Source organism: Helianthus annuus, chromosome 4 (assembly GCF_002127325.2).
Source record: "Helianthus annuus cultivar XRQ/B chromosome 4, HanXRQr2.0-SUNRISE, whole genome shotgun sequence".
Taxonomy (NCBI): Eukaryota; Viridiplantae; Streptophyta; class Magnoliopsida; order Asterales; family Asteraceae; genus Helianthus; species Helianthus annuus.
Window position 1 is genome coordinate 182,485,079 of NC_035436.2, and position 23,479 is coordinate 182,508,557.

The 23,479-nt window shown below is 35.9% G+C and overlaps 1 protein-coding gene and 1 long non-coding RNA gene across 2 annotated transcripts in view; both read left to right on the forward strand.

The window, feature by feature from the left end:
- Positions 1 to 21,102, forward strand: part of LOC110937314 (probable chromo domain-containing protein LHP1) — a 37,885-nt gene extending 16,783 nt beyond the window's left edge. The window contains exons 5-6 of the mRNA XM_035988655.1: positions 20,560 to 20,631; positions 20,935 to 21,102. Coding sequence (XP_035844548.1) covers positions 20,560 to 20,631; positions 20,935 to 20,983 — 121 coding nt within the window. The 3' untranslated portion in view covers positions 20,984 to 21,102. The remainder of the gene's footprint in view (positions 1 to 20,559; positions 20,632 to 20,934) is intronic.
- LOC110937315 lies at positions 18,213 to 18,888 on the forward strand. Its single transcript, XR_002590704.2, has 3 exons — positions 18,213 to 18,301; positions 18,422 to 18,447; positions 18,814 to 18,888. It is a non-coding gene; the product is annotated as an uncharacterized LOC110937315 (long non-coding RNA).
- Positions 21,103 to 23,479: the final 2,377 nt, after the last annotated feature.

The window sequence follows — 23,479 nt, forward strand, 5'->3', positions numbered from 1 at the left end:
TCATCAACACCACAAGGATCTCACTTCATAAAGATAAAGTCTTTTCAAGAGCATAACTCAAGGGGGAGCTTATGTTAAGGGGGAGTTTGTCAACACACTTCCTACATGATACGGGTAGTTTGTTGATACACTCTCTGCTTTCAAGACGTGAAGACTTTGAAGATCCTCCGACATTGAAGACTTGAAAGGACATCAGAGTTTTGGTAACTCTAAGACCAAAGACCGTCGAAGTTCGAGACGAGTCTACAACTATAGAAGATAAAGACAAAGCTACAGCCAAGGGGGAGTTTGTTGGTGCACTTGTGTCTGTACTTTGTCTGTATTCGGTCTGTATGTAAACGGTGTCCTAAGTTAGTCTGTAAGTTGACCAAGTCAACTATCCTCCTAGTTTGACTTGGCCAATAAGCTGTAATATGTTAGTCTGTCTCGAAGGATAGGCTCGAAGGATAGACTCGAAGGATACTGTTGATCCTTCGAGATGGTCGATAGATATGGTTCGACTGTTAGACCTCGAAGGATCATCCTTCGAGGTCCCTGCTCATCCTTCGAATGACTTGTCCACGATAGATGATCCTTCGGACCATCTATCGGATCCTTCGGGATAGACAACCTGTGCTGGGTATATATATACCCATGCAGTGTAGTGTGAGGCAGATATGCACACAGACAGAAAGTTGGAGAGTTGAGAGCATTCTGTCCGAAACTCACACACACACACTTTGAGAGTTTGCAAACTGATTGTAAACATTGTGCTTGTAACCGGAACCTTCATACGTATTAATACAGTGGTGTTAATCGGTGAAATCTTGTGTGTTTGTGTTTCTCTACTTGCTTCATCCCGGTTTGCCTACTAGCTTGGATTCCGCACTTGCTAGTGGGTTAGTATAACAAGGTTTAGGTTCGTTATCCTCCGCGAAAAGGGACCTACACCAATACAGCATTTACGACAATTCACGAGATTAAACCCTCACAACGATTAACAAAGTGCAATACTTAACAATTCAGCAGATTCACAACGAATAACAGAGCATAGTCCGACTTCGAACAGCACTCAAATATTCAAGTCGAAATCACGACGAATCAATAAAGTATCAGCTCAATTTGAGCAGCACTTAATCATACGTTGGATAGTTTCAATCGATCGGACGTTGAATCGTAATAGCGATCGAATTAATACCCTGAATCGTAGCAGCACTAAGTGATTGTGTGTGTTGTTGGACTGTTTAGACGATATCTCAGCCTACAGAGAGAGTTTTCTCGTCGTTCAAATGCCAAAATCTAAGTCCCAAAGCCCTCTATTTATAGCTGGAAAATCGTCCCCTTCGCGTGTCGCGACAGGGAAACCTAACTCTGTCGCGTGGCGCGACGGGTTACTTTTTAGCATAGGGTTGCCATGTGTCCCGGTAGCCTAGCTGAGTCGACAGTTTCTTAAAATTCTATGTTGACAACGAATAATTAGGATAATCGTCAAGTAGGAAATACCCCCCTGAGTTTTAGGGGTCCTGATCCTAATTCTGATTGTTCTGGAAATCTTATGGTTTCTGCAGAATCACTTGGGTTTCTCAATTTGGGTTTCCTATTCGACTAATAATAAATAGGATTTTTAGTGAGAGTTGCTACACTCGACTGCTCGTTTGTATTTTGACGATTTTATTTGGGGTTTCAAGAAACTTGTCCGGCAAGTGTTGACGTTTCCGGTGATATCTGTTGCTAAATATCCGACGATCTCTACATGATTCAGGCTGGGATCTGTTCATGTTGACCGAGATTAGGTCGACAACTATAAGATCTGACCTGGTACTAGTCGTCGAAGACCGGAATGTCATCTAGATCTACGAAGATAATTAAGGTGGGTTTGATTTTTCATCTAGAACGTCATCCAGAATCTAATTTGGATTCCAATTCAGATGATAATTGAGGTGGGTTTGAATTAAGATTTTGAAATTAAGGGGTTTTTGATTTGTTGGTTTTGAAATTGGGGAGAGGTGCGACCAGTTTTGTGTTGGGCGGCTGGTGGTGGTAAACCGGTGGTTGTGGTGGCCGGTTGTAAGGGGTAAGTGGTGGTGGTTAATAGGGAGAGGAAGAGATGAGAGTATTTTAGTTTTTGTTATATAGGGGAAGGTTCATTGAGGAACATTAAAAAAGTGGGGAACAGCGGGGAACCGACTCAAATGAACTCTGATTGGAACCAGCTCGTTGAACGCTAACTAGGATCTCTTAACCCTAAATCCTAACTCCTAAAGTCTAAACCCTAAAGCTAAAAAATAAGGCTAAAATCTAAGCTAAACCGTAAAATCTAAACTATAAACCCTAAAAGGTAAACCCTAAAGGCTAAACCTAAAGCTAAACCCTAAACCCAAAAGCTAAACCATAAACCCTAAAGCTAAACCCTAAAAGTCAAACCCTAATATATTTAGGGTTTAGGGTTATGATTTATGGTTTAGGGTTAAAAGATCCTAGTTAGGGTTCGACGAGCCGGTTCCAACGCCGCTGGAATGAGTCAAATCGGAGTTCGTTTGGGTCGGTTCCCCACTGTTCCCCACTTTTTTAGTGTTCCCCAATTAACCAAACAATTTAAATATCATTGTTCCTTTTTATGATTTTTGGTTTCAATAACGTTTTATTCATCATTGAATTTGATTATTTTATCTACATATAAAATATTTGGCTCGACGCATAAGAAGTGAAGGAAACATTTAAAAAAAAAATTCTCATCTACTTAAGTATGATGTTTAATTGAAAAATGTAAAAAAAAAATCCCAATTTTACATTAGTAGAGTAATTATGTAATTACTCTACAATATTATAGTTACTCTACAATATTTGTAGAGTTATTATAATTACTCTACTAGTGTAAAATCACGATTTTTTTTTTAAGATTTTGAGACTAAAATACGTGTTCATTTTGTATGTTAAAACCTATTTATACAATAACCTTACTCTACATATTTAATATCTTAATAAATATATGAAAAACTTTCAAAGTGCAGGCCCTTCTATGCAATTTGCTAAAGTTGGTAAATTAGGGTTATAAAAGGGTGTGCCTATTGGCACACCAAACCCTAGCAAAGTTAGGGTTTATCTACGCAGCGTATTGGTCAATACGCAGCGTATAGGGTTAACCCTCTACGCTGCGTAGATAAACCATGGATCTCAGTAGTGCTTGATAACCAATCATTGCACAGAAAACAAGGGTCATATACGCTGCGTATAGGTCTATACGCAGCGTATATAAACCATTAGATTTTTTTTGGGTCATTTTGGTAGGTTTGAGGGATATTTTTTCACAAAGTTTAAATACGCTGCGTATTGACCTCTAAGCAGCGTATATAAAGGTCTGAAAATGTCTTTTATACCCTTGTGTTGAGGCTATACGAAGCCAAATACAAGGGTAGTTGTGTCATTTTTGTCTCATACGCTGAGTAGGGACCTCTAAGGAGCGTATATATGTTGATACATATTATGTGGACGCGACTCGGTTCGGTTCGACTCAGTTCGGTTCGACCCAGTTAGGTTCGGCTCAAGCCCGACGTCACGACATTCCTCCTTCGTGCGCTCCAGAGTTCGACACGCAAAGCACGAAGCGCCGCGAGCCGGTTCCCGCTGCCACAACATCATGAAATTATCATGATGATGTCATAAGTTGACTAAGCTTTCAAATATGGATTCTGTGAAACATGTTTCACGTAAAGAATGCATGAAATAACTCTAGTAGGCCGAAACTTTTACATTTGGGCTTAAACCTTCAACTGGGCCACAACCCATTCGACGAATCACATGCAAGTCGACGAAACAAGGGCTGTTTCGTCGGCCAACATGTGTTTCGTCGACCAACTTGTTTCGTCGATTGCTGTGTTGCTGATACTATATATACTGCAAGATGAGACAGAAAGAGTGAGCCCGGATAAGCTAGAGAGAGAGTGTAGAGAGAGAAAGTTCCGGTGAGCCTTGTATTTGTCGAATATTGTACCGAAACTTTGTCGAAATCAATACACGTAATTGTTAATCGTTGATATCTTTGCGTCTTGTTCACTCTCTCGCTCCGTTTGTATCGTAACGTGGATTCCGCACTCGTTACGGTATTATAAACAAGATCTCGTAGTTGTCCGGCGATCCGCAAACGAACCTACAATTGGTATCAGAGCGTAAGGCTCGATTTCTTGTTGAAAACCGAGTTACCGGTGCGATTTTCGAGTGGGTTTTAAGCTTTTCTTGGACAAAAAATCATAAACCCAGTTTCCTTTTTCTGAAAATACGAATTAAAACTCGAAAATTGGTGTTGTTTGGTGTCGTTTCTGTTCAAAACTTGTTGAAAAGTGTTGGAGATTATCATAGGTACATTTTGCTTTGAGTTTCGACGTTAAAATTTGTGTTCGGAAAATTTATCGGTCACCGGAAAATCATATGTTCTTCGGATCTTCAAAAGGCTCATAGGTGTTCTTCATATTTTCAACCTTTTTGATCCTTTGGAAACTAACTGTTCAAGGTGTTTATGAATTAAAAATTAAGATTGATTAAAATAATTGTATACCATGCTTGGGTTGGTGAATTGAGCATGCTTTTAGCCGAAAGCATGTCTATTGTGTCAGAAGAGTTTGAAAAATCTCACCAAATTCACCAACCTCTGCAGCCTTATCCAGTTCTTCTTCGACGAAACAGATAAGCGACGAAACACAAAGCATTTCGCCATAGAGAGCATCGACGAAACAGAAGCCATTTCGAAACAAAAGCCATTTCGTCGAACAACAAATGGGCCTGTTTCGTCGCACAAGATTTGGGCCTGTTTAGTCGCATAAGAATTGGGCCTGTTTCATCGCATAAGAATTGGGCTAGTTTCGTCAAACATCAACTTGTTTCGTCATACGTTTCGTCATACATATCATTCAGTCTGTCTCGTCCTCTAAACCACACAAACCAGTTTCGTCAGACTTTATTTCATCGTATTAGTCTTTAAACATCAAAAATGAATCCGGATTGGTGGGGTAATCCGTCAACTGCTGAAAGCAAGTATATAAACACGCGTTTGTCGCCATCATGGGCCGAATCTCCCACACGATCTCGAATTACGGCAGAACAATGGGCATCGGTTACCAATCAAAAGCAAAGTGAACCGAAAATGACAACAGACATATACGGAAATCCAATACAATCAGTTCCCAAACCAGAAAGAACAACAGACTTGTATGGAAATCCATTACCATCAGTTGCTTCATAACGCCATCGTTCTACTGTAGCACCATCATCTGTTGATCCAAGGAACTGTAGTCAGACAAAAACGGCGTTGTATACTGAAATTGTCAAAGATGCCAGCAATGGTGAATCCTCGGGAAATAATGACAGTTCTGAACATGACAGTAGTTCAGATGAAGATGTTTCAACTTCAGTTGAGGATGATACAACTTCAAGTTCAAGCGAGGATGGATCTGAATGTGAATCATCAAGGGAGGTTATTGATTCTGATGCAGAAAGGCCAACATCTGAGAGTGATTCCAGTCAAGTATGTGTCGATGAACCCACTGCTGTTAATTGTGATAATTGTGCTAGATTAAGCGTTAAATGTGCTGATTTGGATGCAAATATGTCTGAGTTGCAAGGCAAACATGATGCTTTAAAAGCTGATTTGTTTGACTTGCAAAACAAACATGTTGATTTAGATGCTAAGTGGTGTGATTTGCAAAGCAAACATGAGGCTTTGCAAAACAAGTATGATGTGACATTCATCCACAACCAAAAGTTGACCATGGATCTTTCTAAGTGCACAGAAGCCAACATGTTTTATGAAAACCATGAAAAGAAGTTTAAATCGGTAATCGAAACATTAAAAAAGGATAAGACTGAGCTAACGAAAATGGTTTCAAGAAAACAAACGAAAATAAACCTTTACATCAGTAGGCTCGAGTTAATGCAAAAAAGAAATGGCTTGTGTTAAAACTGAAAGTGAGGCGATCCGACTCAAGTTAGACAGCTATTTAAGCTCTAGCTATGTGTTGGATCACATCATTGATGTTCAGAAAGAGAAAAAGGATGTCACATGCATTGGATATAAGAAATGTCCACCACCTGTTAGACACAATTACGATGCACTGCCTAATGAGGAGAATAGAACTCACTTTGAGCCATCTGTTCCTTTAGACATTGAGGAATTTGCGACCGGGCTTGGATACAAACCGGAAGTATCATCAGATTCGGATGTATCAGCAGATACAAGTGTGTCTTCAGCTGAACAGAGTCAGGATCCTCCAGTCATTGTAGAGGATGTTGATTCTTCAGATGACGAATCCGATGATACTAACTCAGCCCTCAAAGAAGAGGACATACCTCTCGAAAATTACACTCTTTGTGATCCACCTGCAAAACCGGTTATGACTACTATAACAAAGTCTGTTGAATCCTCATCTGGAAGCTGTGAAAGCGTGAACTTGCTTTACACGTTGATTGGATCTGATAAAATATACTCAGACAATGATTTTCCAATCAACAATGTCAATCAATCTTTGATTGATAAAGTTTTCGAAGATTCTACCAGTAAGTTTTTGGGAAAGTCGAGCCCAGGAGTTGTAGTAACTCAGTGTGTTCCTATCCCAAAATCCGAAGTTAGAAAGAAATATAGGAATCAAAAATTGCAAAAACAAAACAATGAACGAAAGCAAAATCATGCTGCCCAAGGAAATGGAAAAGGCAAACAGAGCTAAAACAAGAAAAAGGTTCGGAAGATAAACTTCGTGAAATCCCGAGGGACTGATAAAATTGAAACTTTCGAAAACAAATCCAACACGGATTTTATTAAACAAAGTAAAATTTTGAAAAGAAACCGTCAAAACAACTATACACAACACACAAACGGTTGTGATGTAGGACCAAGTACCTCAAGATCACGAAGTTCATCATCAAGCTCTTACAGTTATGATACTCCGAGGTTTGTTGAGCGGAGATCATGCTTTGAATGCTGTGAGTATGGACACATTATTAAGAATTGTCCATATCTCACCAAGGGAAAGTCAAAGGTTGATGCCCCCTATGGTAACAATTACCATAAAAGATCTGTTTCACCAAAACAAGACCCTCGTCTTGTTAAACAACGAGAAAAGAAACAAAGAAAAGAAGTTGAAAAGGCTTTGAAACCAGAGGTTATCCAAACACAGTCTGTTAAGTTAGAAGTTAAACATGAAAAACAAAAACAGATTTGGAAACCAAAATCGGTAACTGTTTCAGGGGGAGCTACAGCAATTCTGAATCATCGGGAAATGGATGTTACAATTCTTGATGATGACGGACGACCTAAGTCTGTGATGGCTTGGGTCCCTCTCTCCAACTAATCTCTGAATGAGTGTGCAGGATGTTCCAGGAGGAACTATTGATAGTTTTAGGATTGTTGATAGTGGAGCGTCCATGCACAAGATCGGCGACATAAGGCTCCAAAATATTGTTACATCTAGGAGAATATTGTTGCCATTGATGGAGAGAAAGGAAAGGGAAAAGAAGACAAAAATTCCGATGAAGGAATGTCTGGTGAAAAAGGAATGAAGTTAAAAAATTCGACCAGATGAAAAATGTGCCAAAATTTGGTTGTTATGGTTTTTGATCGGGTCCTCAGGAAAGATTCCAATGAAATGTACGCACCTGCAGCACGTCTGAAGTTCACAATCAACAAAATGAACGTGCAGTGTACATTTCTTCGCAGTGTGATTGAAGAAAATGTGTTTGTTGAACAAACCAACCAGGTGTGCGGATGCCTTGGCGTGGATTGAACAACCGCACACTACTTCTGAAAGAGAAAGACAAAGACCTTCGTTGGCGCAATGTGGAAGACCAGCCGGACCTGGAGGTTTATGATCTTGTTGCTGTGAAGAGTTTTCTCAGATTAAGTGAAGTAGCTACAAAAATCGACCTTGAAATCCACACCGGATGGATATCCAGTTGGGAGAGCGCTTAGATTTCCGGCAATGCACGAAGCAGTTGCAGGATATGGTTTTTAATTTCTAATCTCTCCTATACTTGCCGATATTTAAGCTGCTTTATGAATTATATCATCTCATACAGCACTCTTTGGCCTGACACGTTGATCTCGAATATCACCTCACACGTGATTGTTTCTCTATGAAACTCGTCAATGTTGTCATGGTCCGCACCGCTTACCGACGTGCCAACTCATTTTTCCAAATTTCGATAAATCATTTCTGATTAAAATTTAATTTTGGTAAACGGCATTGAGGTAAAACATGAGTTAATCCGACATCGGGAAATCATTTTTGTACATATCTTTGTGTCTTTAAAATTTTATCTCAGTTTGTTGATTTTAGGGGGAGTAAATCCAATCCAAAATTTGAAAATCCAAAAACATCGAAAAATTTCAAAACACAAAAACAATAGAAAAACAAAAATGAGTTTCCTGGCGAGAAAAAGAGAAAATGATAGTACATCAGTGGTCTATCCAAACCTCTTTAAACCTTAAATGAAAAACGATAAGCAACTCTATATAAGATGTATCGGTAGGCTCACAATCATTTTAAAGTGTGCAGGGTGATATAAACTTAAATCGACTGAAGACCAGGTGGGAACCATTCATTGGCATATGGTCTTAGTACCGAAATTTCGTTTGAGAGATTGCCGAGGTTCTGAGATATTCGGTCTTTATGCTGCTTATCATCTGGGTATCATGGTTGTATCTTTTACCGAAAAATAACGGGGACACAAGTCTAGATCTTCCATGATACTATACATACGTGTACATATTGCATTCGACCTCAATAAGTGATAAACAATCACATGTCCCTCAAAATAAGTGATAATATATCACATTTATCCGGGAGTCAAGTTCGTCTCTCTGCTGTACGAAAGTACTGACCTGTTCACATACTTGCTCCTGTGCCCTCATGCATATGAAAATCAAGTTTGTAACACCCCGAAAACGGGTTTAGTAATTAAACCTCGTTAATACAAAAGAGTGGGTAAAATACCGTTAGTGGTGAGAGTAACCCAGTAAATATTAGGATTTAAGTAAATAAAACTAATATTTAATAAAACGTTAATAAATGCTTTCAAGTAAATAAGGTTTAGAAGAAGTCCGAATTAACGTGACTTAAATACATAACGGGTTATGACTTCCCGAACCCGCTAAAGTAACAATGAATAATTAACCTAGTTAGTAGCATGTGATTAAGTGACTAAAGGTGAGTTATAGTTCCATTTGATCAAAAGGAAACATGAGGGACCAATGTTGCCAAGTGGGAAAGTTGTTTTATTAAAACAAGAGTTAAAACACCAAAACACACACTTAAAGTGTGTGTTCTGGTCGTGACAATCACAGGAGCCAAGGGAGGGTTCCTTACTCAAACCCTAACTTGCCTAAATCCAAGAAATTGAGAGGCCAAATCAGTCCCAAATCAAAATCCAAGCTCGTATTCATGAACACCAAGTTGAAAGGATCACAAGGTATGTAAAATTGTGACGTTTTGATCCATCTCAAAATTCTAGGTTATTTGTAAGAAACTGAAATTGAGCTTGATTATGTCATGCATGAGTGAATCTTGAAGTAATATGATGTCTAGGAGTAAACCCTAGTCAATAACATGTTAGATTGTTGGAAAAACTATGAGATTCATGATGATCCATTGATAAGCTAAGTGGGTTTTATGTTAATATGATGAACACTAGGAAATAGATTGTTGATCTAGTGTAAATTGACGATTTTGAAGTGAATTCAGAAATTATAGAAGTTAACCACTTTGTAAGATGGTTGATTTATGTGAAAATTGGGGTAAGAGATAAGCTAGAGACATGATAAATAAACATGTAAAATTCTGCCCTTAAGGTGTTCGTTGAAATGCCTCAAAGAAGGCTCGAAACTAGAATTTTGTAGTTAAAACACCTAGTTGTGATGTTTCGACTATTATGCAAAAAGTGATTAAAGAGAGTTCTAAATGTGTTAAACGCGATTAGAACTTTGGGTTAAAACGGAGGTCTAAAGATAACGCCTACCGAGTAGTTAAAGAGTGCTAAAACTAGTTGATAACTCGAAAATGCAAACTAGTATACTAATGGGCATTTGACTATTAAAAAGGTCAAACTGACCTATAATACAATAAATAGCAATTTTGATATGAAATGCATAAGGTGGAATAATCGTATTAGAGTATGATTAAACTAACCACCTTGAAAACGATGATGATAGTTTGACGCGTAACAAGCTAGGTGGAAGATTGGAGTGAAAGCGGGTCAAACAAGTCAAGCACGGAAGAAAAGCGTAGCTCGGATGCAAGGTAAGTGAAACTTACATAATTGTGTAGATTACTTGTTCATTCTATACGTTATAGATGCAATAATGCTAATATTGAAAATATGGATTTCCGACGTGATTGATACGAGTCGGAACATATAAAGATGATAAAAACCATGTTTATGGCAAAAAAAGGGATTCGGTAATGAAATCCGGGACGGGATGGATGTATGAATTAGAAGTCAAAAACCATGTTTTTGATTTAATAGGCAACGTTGGGCATACAGGCCGAACGGGTCAAATGGTGGTGATAACACTATTTGACAACATCGACTAATGCGATTGTCAAGTCTTGTGTTAACAGGAGCGATTCGCGATTCAGTTAATTTCGCCCACACTAAGTGTGATGATAAAAGCAAGGTATAATTTGGGTCTATATGTTGACCCTAGCCAGGTACGTATGCATACGATTATAGTTAACATACAAACTTGGTCAAATAGGTAGTGAAAGCCTCTCTTAGTAAATGAGAGGCTAATGTCGACTAAATTGCCCTTGAAGGGTAAATTGAGCAAACAACTTATAAAGGTTGTTTAGGAACTTATCTTACGATCTTGTAACCTTTAGACGCGCATGAAAGTTGTAGACATAAACTTTCAAGAGTTAAATGCTTAAATTGTGTGTTGCCGCAAAAATACACATCCGTAGGATTAAACTCGGAATAAATAGTCCATTTCGTTAAATCCACCACATTCATAGTTGTGGTGGAAGACTAGCTAATAGCAAATTGGTGGAACTATGAGGTACATGAGAAATGAGCACCGTCCGTGCTAAAATGGTCGTAAATACCCTTAACGGGTCAAATAAGATTTTAAACGAAAATGGGTAAATAATTGTGTAGAAACCCGTGTTCAGTACTTAATATGATTGACAATATTAGAATTTAAGGGTTCATGATGAATGATGGTCAAACAAACATGTTTGTTTAATAATCACATAGTCGGGTCGAAAATTGTTGAAAAGATAATAAGCCGAAGGCTTAAAAGTCTCAATTTTATTTAATCCGGATGTCAGATCTTAACTCCATAATATAATTGAGAATTAAATTACAAACATGTAGGAAGAAACGGTAGGTCAAACGGATAAGCGGTTTGAAAGATACGAAAGATTTCGTGTCAAATTACGGCGAAATGGAAAGGTGGGATGCAGGTGCCACCGTAAATTACGGTGCCACCGTAATTTACGGTGGACCTGAAATGGTTTACGGTGAAACACTCCTGATTTACGATGGAAACAAATCAAAACAAGGACTACCGTAAATTACGGTGTCCACCGTAATTTACGGTGGACCCTGTACAAAATGTATTTTTGATCAGTTTTGTTTCCTGGACTTGTTTAGATACGTTTTAAATCCCGCATGACTAAAGCATTTCATGTTTTTATGAAATGTAGGTACTTTGTGGAAGCCGGAAGACGATCAAGCTCAACGAACAACCGAACACGATACAGTTACATGCTTCCGCACTTCGCCATGTTGTAAATTTTAAACAACGAACTTCGATCACGATATGTAGAATAAATTATAATTTGTAAAAGTTTTAAAAAACCCGCATTTATATAATATGTGTGGTCTTAACTACACATCTAATTGTGGTATTTACATATAAAATAACTAGGGTGTTACAAAGTTCCTCATCAATAAGTGATTCTATCACATAGGGCTTGGTTTCAATCAAAATAAGTGAGTTTCTCACATCATATACTGTCAAACAGATGATAATCGGTATACTCATCAGTAAGATGAACCCTCGTGCATACCTTGATACGGGAATGTGCCGTGTGTGGATGAACACCGGTCGGTAAGTATAAATCATACCTTAACGTATCCCCTCGCCATGATTACATCTGATAAGTTGAGCTTATGTGGACAACAATACCGATAATTGTTATAGGATGCTTATCTAAATGTTAACTAATTGAACAACAAGAGCGTTTTGGCGTGACCGTACACTGATATGATTCTCTTACCCTCGAAACTCGCAAAAAGAATATCTGTAAATATTTATTTAATGCTTTCAGTTTCTGTATCTTTGTATATATTTATTTACTGCTTTCTGTCTTTACATTTGAAATATTCAAAAATTCCAAAAAGATTTTAGGTGTGTTTTAATATAAACTTTCTAAAATCCAAAAAGATTTTATTTCTATCTTATTTTCGATTGTACGATGTTGGATCTCGAGTCTTCGTTCCTGAAACCTGATTGAAAACCAAATCGACTAAATCTTCATAAACGGTCAAAATTTGCAAGTTTTGAAAGTTAAAAACTAAAATTGACAAATTTGTTAAACTTTCAAACTGTCGGACGATAGTTGATTAAAATATGGTCATACGTGTGTCGTTTGTTTATGTTAACTATATTCCAAGCAGTTGTTCTCATTACGCGTTTAGATTTCTTGCATGTGCAGATTCTAAAGGCAAGGAGAAGATGGTCGATGACAAGCTTCGGAATGAAGACACGACATGGAGGCACTCAAGAGATAAAGATGATCGAGTTGGCGCTAACCATCATCAACACCACAAGGATCTAAAGAGTTGAAGATCAAAAGATTCACGAGCATAATTTAAAGGAGAGCTTATCTTAAGGGGGAGTTTGTTAACACACTTCCTAAATAAAATGGGGAGTTTGTTGATACACTTTCTGCTTACAACGCGTGAAGACTTTGAAGATCCTCCGACATGGAAGACATGGAAGATGAACCTCACGAGTAGCGTCCAAGGGGGAGTTTGTTGATACATATTATGTGGACGCGACTCGGTTCAGTTCGACTCAGTTCGGTTCGACCCGGTTAGGTTCGGCTCAAGCACGACGTCACGACATTCCTCCTTCGTGCGCTCCAGAGTTCGACACGCAAAGCACGAAGCGCCGCGAGCCGGTTCCCGCTGCCACATCATCATGACATCATCATGATGATGCCATGATGATGACATAAGTTGACTAAGCTTTCAAATATGGATTCTGTGAAACATGTTTCACGTAAGGAATGCATGAAACAACTCTAGTGGGCCGAAACTTTTACATTTGGGCTTAAACCTTCAACTGGGCCACAACCCATTCGACGAATCACATGCAAGTCGACGAAACAAGGGCTGTTTCGTTGACCAACATGTGTTTCGTCGACCAACTTGTTTCGTCGATTTCTGTGTTGCTGATACTATATATACTGCAAGATGAGACAGAAAGAGTGAGCCCGGATAAGCTAGAGAGAGAGTGTAGAGAGAGAAAGTTCCGGTGAGCCTTGTATTTGTCGAATATTGTACCGAAACTTTGTCGAAATCAATACACGTAATTGTTAATCGTTGATATCTTTACGTCTTGTTCACTCTCTCGCTCAGTTTGTATCGTAATGTGGATTCCGCACTCGTTACGGTATTATAAACAAGATCTCGTAGTTGTCCGGCGATCCGCAAACGGACCTACAATATAAAGCTCCATTTTTGTATTTTTTTTTATTGTGTATTCCTTTGTTTATTTATAAAAAAAAGAAAATTATTTATAAAAAAACAATATTATTGGTAAATAATACAAATATAAATTATAAAAATAAAAAATAATATAAATATTATGAATTATAAAAATTAAAAAAGAAAATTATTTATAAAAAACAATATTATTGGTAAATAATACAAATATATTGTTTTGTTATCGTTTAAATTAAATTATCGTATTCCTTTGTTTTTTTATAAAAAAAAGAAAATTATTTATAAAAAAACAATATTATTCGTAAATAATACAAATATATTATATTGTTATCGTTTAAATTAAATTATCTTATCCTATTGCATCGTATCGTATCGTATCGTATTGCATCAAATCGTATCGTATAGTGTATAGCATATAAGTCTCGTATAGAGGCCTATACGGGTGTTATTGTATAGTATAGTATCGTATCGTATCGTATACTGTAGTATAAGTCTCGTATAGGTTTCCTATAGGTCTTGTATATGCATATAGGATTAGACGGGACCTAAATCACACCTATACGTTACGATATCACACTTATAGGCTTATACGAGGTTAATACGTGACCTAAACCACAACTATATGATACGATATCACACTTATAGGCTTATACGAGGTCAATATGTGACCTAAACTACACCTATACGATACGATATCACACTTATAGGCTTATACGAGGTCAATACGTGACCTATACTATGTTATATGAAACGATATCACACTTATAGGCTTATACGAGGTCAATACCTGACCTATACGCCGCTATACGATATGATATCACACTTATAGGCTTATACGAGGTCAATACGTGACCTATACGACGCTATACGATACGATATCACACTTATAGGCTTATACGAGGTCAATACGTGACCTATACTACGTTATACGATACGATATCACACTTATAGGCTTATACGAGGTCAATACGTGACCTATACTACACCTATACGATACGATATCACACTTATAGACTTATACGAGGTCAATACGTGACCTATACGACGCTATACGATACGATATCACACTTATAGGCTTATACGAAGTCAATACGTGACCTATACTACGTTATACGATACGATATCACACTTATAGGCTTATACGAGGTCAATACGTGACCTATAATACACCTATACGATACGATATCACACTTATAGGCTTATAGGAGGTCAATACGTGACCTATACGACGCTATATGATATGATATCACACTTATAGGCTTATACGAGGTCAATACGTGACCTATACTACGTTATATGATACAATATCACACTTATAGGTTTATACGAGGTCAATACGTGACCAATACGACGCTATACGATACGATATCACACTTATAGGCTTATACGAAGTCAATACGTGACCTATACAACGTTATACGATACGATATCACACTTATAGGCTTATACGAGGTCAATACGTGACCTATAATACACCTATACGATACGATATCACACTTATAGGCTTATACGAGGTCAATACGTGACCTATACGACGCTATATGATATGATATCACACTTATAGGCTTATACGAGATCAATACGTGACCTATACTACGTTATATGATACAATATCACACTTATAGGCTTATACGAGGTCAATACGTCACCTATACTACACCTATACGATATCACACTTATAGGTTTATACGAGGTCAATACGTGACCTATACGACGCTATACGATACAATATCACACTTATAGGCTTATACGAAGTCAATACGTGACATATACTATGTTATGCGATACGATATCACACTTATAGGCTTATACGTCGTCAATACGTGACCTATACTACACCTATTCCACACGATATCTCACTTATACTATGTTATACGATACGACATCACACTTATAGGCTTATACGACGTCAATACGTGACCTATACTACACCTATACGACACGGTATCTCACTTATAGGCTTATATGAGGTCAATACGGGACCTAAACCACACCTATACGATACCATATCACACTTATAGGCTTATACGAGGTCAATACGGGACCTAATATTTGTATTATTTTTAATTCTTATAATTCATAATATTTGTATTATTTTTAATAATATTGTTTTTTTATAAATAAACATGGAAATACCCTAAAATACACACAATTAATTTACTTTTTTTATAAATAAACAAATGAATACACAATAAAAAATACAAAAATGGAGCTTTATATACACTCCTTAGAGGTCCCTACGCAGCGTATGAGACAAAAATGACACAACTACCCTTGTATTTGGCTTCGTATAGCCTCAACACAAGGGTATAAAAGACATTTTCAGACCTTTATATACGCTCCTTAGAGGTCTTTACGCAGCGTAGATATGCAATAAGGGTTAAAAAGATAATTTAACCACATGTTTGGGGTTAAAAATAAAAACTACCCTTTATATACGCTGCGTATAGACCTATACGCAGTGTATATAAAGGTTTGAAAATGTCTTTTATACCCTTGTGTTGAGGCTATACGAAGCCAAATACAAGGGTAGTTGTGTCATTTTTGTCTCATACGCTGCGTAGGGACCTCTAAGGAGCGTATATAAAGCTCCATTTTTGTATTTTTTTTGTGTATTCCTTTGTTTATTTATAAAAAAAAGAAAATTATTTATAAAAAAACAATATTATTGGTAAATAATACAAATATAAATTATAAAAATAAAAAATAATATAATTATGAATTCTAAAAATTAAAAAAGAAAATTATTTGTAAAAAACAATATTATTGGTAAATAATACAAATATATTGTTTTTTTATCGTTTAAATTAAATTATCGTATTCCTTTGTTTATTTATAAAAAAAGAAAATTAACTATAAAAAAACAATATTATTCGTAAATAATACAAATATATTATATTGTTATCGTTTAAATTAAATTATCTTATCGTATTGCATCGTATCGTATCGTATCGTATCGTATTACATCATATCGTATCGTATTGTATAGTGTATAGTATATAAGTCTCGTATAGAGGCCTATACGGGTGTTATTGTATAGTATAGTATTGTATCGTATCGTATAGTGTAGTATAAGTCTCGTATAGGTTTCCTATAGGTCTTGTATATGCATATAGGATTAGACGAGACCTAAATCACACCTATACGATACGATATCACACTTTTAGGCTTATACGAGGTTAATACGTGACCTAAACCACACCTATTCGATATGATATCACACTTATAGGCTTATACGAGGTCAATACGTGACCTATACGATGCTATACGATATGATATCACACTTATAGGCTTATGCGAGGTCAATACGTGACCTATATTACCCCTATACGATACGATATCACACTTATAGGCTTATATGAGGTCAATACGTGACCTATACGACGCTATACGATACGATATCACACTTATAGGCTTATACGAGGTCAATACGTGACCTATACTACGTTATACGATACGATATCACACTTATAGGCTTATACGAGGTCAATACGTGACCTATACTACACCTATACGATACGATATCACACTTATAGGCTTATACGAGGTCAATACGTGACCTATACGACGCTATACGATACAATATCACACATATAGGCTTATACGAAGTCAATATGTGACATATACTACGTTATACGATACAATATCACACTTATAGGCTTATACACGTCAATACGTGACCTATACTACACTTATACGACACGATATCTCACTTATAGGCTTATACGAGGTCAATACGGGACCTAAACCACACCTATACGATACGATATCACACTTATAGGCTTATACGAGGTCAATACGGGACCTAATATTTGTATTATTTTTAATTCTTATAATTCATAATATTTGTATTATTTTTAAGAATATTGTTTTTTTATAAATAAACATGGAAATACCCCAAAATACACACAATTAATTTACTTTTTTTTTATAAATAAACAAATGAATACACAATAAAAAAATACAAAAATGGAGCTTTATATACGCTCCTTAGAGGTCCCTACGCAGCGTATGAGACAAAAATGACACAACTACCCTTGTATTTGGCTTCGTATAGCCTCAACACAAGGGTATAAAAGACATGTTCAGACCTTTATATACGCTCCTTAGAGGTCTATACGCAGCGTATTTAAACTTTGTGAAAAGATGATTCCTCAAACCTACCAAAATGACTCAAAAAAATCTAATTGTTTATATACGTTGCGTATAGACCTATACGCACCGCATATAACCCTTGTTTCTGTGCAATGATTGCTGATAAGGCTCTGAAATTCATGGTTTATATACGCTGAGTATAGCTCTATACGCAGCGTATAGAGGTAACCCTATACGCTGCGTATAGGTCAATACGCAGCGTAGGTAAACCCTAATTGTGCAGATAGGCAAACTGGGTGTGCAGATAGTTAGGGCCTTATAAAATTGGGGCCAAATTGGGAACTGAGCACAAAATCCGACAAAACCTAGCTCAAAAATCTCTAGGGTTTGTAAGAACTTACGAAAGCGAAATCATCACAGAATGAACGGAGTTCAAGAAGATAACAGTTGTCCCAACTTAGCTGAAGAATTCTACCAAGTTGAAAAGATCAGAAAGAAGAGATGTCACAAGGTCTATTATTGTTTCTTCTTCAATTCGTGTGTTTGCTAATTTCATCAGTTAGTTTCAATCTCTTGATCTTACTTTCTTATTTTTTATGTGTATATGACGATCTTTGCTTGTGGAAAAAAGGGGAAAGTGCAGTACCTTGTGAAATGGTAAGTGCCCTAATTCAATTCTTTAGGGTTTTGATTTATAAACAATTAATTGGTAATTATAACTAGCAAAATTAATTGTGCGATCATGTGTTCTGGATCATTGTAATCGGAGAACTAGTTCAAGTAGTAATTAATTGATCTTATCAACATGAAATAATTGATCTAAGATGTTTAGATCTGAGTAGTGAAGAATGGGATTGTCTACTGAATCAACTCTAGTTAATGTGATATATTGAGGGTTTTTGATTCCGAATTCATGACTCGATTGCTATGTTAATTTGAAATTCTTTCATGGTAATGATGTATTTATATACGAATTGGGATATTTGACTTGTTAGTAATTGGATCTTATATGCTTTTGTGTAGGTTTGGATGGCCTGAAAACACCAACACTTGGGAACCAGTGGAGAATCTGTTAAGTTGTTCAGATCTCGTCGACTGGTCATTTAAGGCATCACTCAAGTTAGCACATGTTATGATTTAAGCATATACAATTCGTAATGACCGTTAACATCCAAATGCTCGAAAGTTTGGGAGCAAACTGTCTCTCCTAGTGATGTACTCGAAAAGACACCGATTGAAACCCTAGAGTTCAATACAATCAGTTCCCGTCTAAAATTAAACAACACTCACCATATATATATATATATATATATATATAGGACAAAGATCTGTTAGGAACCACCCCTTATTGCGAGAACCGCGAGAACCAGTGTGAACACAAACAGTAATTCCTAAAAAAATCTAAAAAACACCCAAAAATTTTTTTTTTATTTTTTTACTATTTTTTTGAAAAAAATCGCTATATTTTGTTAATAAAAAAAATAAAAAAAAAATTCAAAAAAAAAAAAAATTCGAGTAACAGTTATCCATGCACAAGTGCATATGTGTCGTTTCTTTGTCAAATTCCGTAATTCATTACAAATAATAGTCAATTGCACTTTCATTTACACTACTACGTGTAATACACTATCTTTTACATTACCAATGTTAGAAATGCACATGTGCATCTATATGTATCAACATGAAATAAGGTGTTTTGGTACACTGCTTTCTCTTTCATCTATCATTCCATCCATAATACACAAGCATGCACATGTGCATTTCTGTCATTTCTTTGACAAATTCCGTAATTCATTACATATATTAGACAATTGCAGTTTCATTTACACTACCATATGTAATACACTACTTTTTACATTACCAATATTAGAAATGCACATGTGCATTATATGTATCAACATGAAATAAGGTGTTTTGGTACACCACTTTGAATACACTTTCCCTTTCATCTATCATACCATCCATAATACACTACCATTACCTCCTACCATCCATAATACAATACCATTACCTCCTACCATCCATAATACAATACCATTAACAATATTTTCACTTTATTACATGTATGTAAACACCATTTATACCATCCAATCAACATATTACATAAAAAATTGACAACTATAAACAAACCATCAACCACTAGATATAACTAACCAAAAAACATGTATATGGGTCTACTTCTCCATTCAAAATCACAAACTTTTTGTACCAAAACACGTTATATCATGGTTATACCTAATTATTCACATGTGCATTTTGAATATTGGTAATGTAAAAAGTAGTGTATTACTAATGGTATTGTAAATTAAAGTGCAATTGTCTATTCCTGATAATGTATTACCGAATTTGTTGAAGTAATGATACATATGCACATGTGCATGGATAACTGTTACTCGAAAAAAAAAAGTTTTTTTTTTTTTTTTTTTTTTTTATGGAACGAAATATAGCGATTTTTTGTTAAAAAATATTAAAAAAAATAAAAAAAAATTTTTGAGTGCTTTTTTGATTTTTTTTAGATTTTATTTTGTGTTCACATTGGTTCTCGCGGTTCTCGCAATAAGGGTGGTTCTCGCATGAACCTTACCCTATATATATATATATATATATGTATTCGCTAAGAAGTTATATAATATAATCTCTATCATTGAAGTCTGTCGTTGCCTTACCATCTATGCTTAACCTTGAAATTATGCATCCCAAACGAATTTGATTATTAAATGGAAGAAAATTTATGTGATACTAATTGCATTCTTGTTGTTTGATTGAAAGCATGAGGTCAGAAAGAGCTACGAATAGACCAAGTCAAGCAAGCTCTTCAACAGCAACTACGAAACCAACAAGGTTCTCCTCCCATTACCTATATATAGCTGCTCGTCGGAATATAATGTTTTCCAGACGGAAATAAAGGTTTTTTAGTTTGGGGTTTGGGGGGGGGGGGGGATGTATTGGTTAACGGGTCAATTTGGGTTATTATTTTATGCGTGCGTGAAACACTTTTTGTTACAAAAAGTACTCAAATCTATATTATAAACAACTAGGGCGTGAGACATGAATTCGGAGACACTTTTATTTCAATAGTAGTTAACTTCGTTTTCACAATATCGGTTGCCGATCATGTATTTGTCATTAAATGTGTGGTTTTAGGTGTACTTTGGTGGGCGCTCCGGGAAAACCCTATTCAAGACACCCATAAAGGAGAGTCTCATGGCTGTAGAGAATGAGTTGAGCTTATAAGTAGCAAGTACATCAAATGAGACACACCTAAGTATTACTGTTGCATATGATGTATAAATTTTTATTTTGTTTCAGATCTTGAATCCGGATCCATTACTCTCTCGTTTTGTTTTGTCTGAATTTAGGCGGATGATGCCTTTTGTAGTTTTAAGTATTTTTTTTTTCTGTAGAGGCTTTCTGTTAGCCTATATTTTGGATATAAAACAAAATCATCAACATTAACTTTTGTCTCATTAAAATAATTAATAGTCAAAAGACACAGGTTGTGATATAAAACAAAGTCATCAATATTTTTTTTTTTTGAATGGCTAAACTTGCATAACATGGGGATTGAACCCATGACCTCCTACTATCCTACACCTTATTTAACTCACCAACACCATTGGGCTATTCCCAATGGATAACAAAGTCATCAATATTAACTTTTGTTTTTTAATAGCTAAATTTGCACACCATGAACCCCTAACCCCTTCTATCCTAAAACTCTATCTAACTCACCAATACCACTAGACTATTCCTAAGTGGATATCAATATTAACTTAACTAGCCTAAGACTCCACGACTTTCACGGGTGGCTAAACACCAACTAAACACAAAATAATTTAAATGTAGAACCCTTAAACTTTGATTGTTAAACCTAATATTTTGAGACACTTGAGAACGTCCCAAAAGTACATCGACATAATGTTCGTTACACATTGATTTAATAAATTACACTCACAATTGGTTACCTTTTTATGAATATCCAAAACCATGTGAGGAACAACTTTTTCATCATCATAACCATCTAACAAACAAAAGCAAAAATTACATACAACACACCCTTAAATCTTTCAAATAGGCTGAGTTGGGTTAATCTAACCAGGAAGTCACAACCATGATCACATTAAGACTTTTTCATCATCACAACCATAAAATTTTGAAAGCAACCAAATAACAAAATACATCATTCTATTAAACAGTTTATAAACAAAAAATATTTAAACTTCATTACCTTTTGACATCTAATCTGACTAAAGCAATTGGAATGAAAGTTTAATCAAATAAGAAAAACAAACATCAGATGAATTCCAAATCTCCAAACAAAGTTTGACGTTTTTCCTCAAACTACAATTGTTCATTTAAAAGACTTTATTCAAAAACTTTGAGTCATCAAGCAAAGGACTACAATAAGTTCAATTAAATCATAAGAGAATAAGGTACCTTAATCACAAAATAACCATCTCAAACCTTCGGCAAAGAAAAGCACCAGTATTTAACGCCGCCACGAAAACAACTAATAGAAACATCCGGCAATCGATCCTAATTAACCCAACGCCAACTACAAAAAACGCTAAATCGAATAGAATCAAGAGCAGGTACAAAGACGAAGTTAATCGACGAAGAAACCTCCACCACCATGGTTGCCTCTCCCCATAAAATTGCAATATGGCTCGTTCACGTTTCACAAAGCTTCCCTATTTTTCAATCACAACTGCGCCTTCCTTAAAACTTCAACGGATGCTGCCAACTAAAACAAAGGAATGGTTATGAATGAAGATAAAATGATGTGAGATGGAGAATTGGTAATGATTAACTAAATTATACATTTGTTTCAACTTAGCATTTACCTTGGTGATGTAGCACTGCATTAAAAGATATATATGAAATTTTTAAGAGTATTAAATCGGTCTTTTAAAAATAAGAAGTATAATTACCATGTAAAAAGGATAAGCAAGCATTGAAAAAGGGAGGGTGAAGCATAGTGTTCGTGCCATCCAATCCAAAGTCTTGAATGTTGTCTCGGTTAACTATAGAAGAAAATCAGGAAAATTAAATAAATTGATCATAAATTTTCAACATAATGCTGCAACTAACCATAAGAAAGATACCGGGTGCCATCATTCATCGTTTTTCAACATGTCCATGGTTTTGGTTATGCTTCTATGACAATTTCTCTTGTAATGAGGAAATATTAATGCAGGGCCAGCTTGATTAGTGATGTTAATTATATGAAATACGTTATCATTTCAGAATTCTATTTAGACAACAACATCAAATATATGTAGAAATTCTTTACGTATGTGAAATACTGATTCATGTTGTGAAATAGTGAGCAAATTAGTGAACCAAAGTGGAGTTAGTTAAAACGTACCATCTATGATAAGGCATAAGAATTGAAGAATGTAGAAGATGCCCAACCACACTATTATTGTTTGGATTGTTGGAGAAGCTTCCATGGCCACTGCAAATCAATACAGCATAATCAAGATCAAAAATTGAAAAATTCAACCATGCCCCTTTTGACTTTTGTAGTCAAAACAATATTCTGGTTGAATCCAAAACTAATGAGCATTCTTTTTTTTATCTAGTTTGGTCATTATACTTCAAGTGGTGTATAAATTTTGGAACTCTACAATAAATAGCAAGTTAGCAACACACTCACGTCATCTCTAATTTGGTCAATAATTGATAT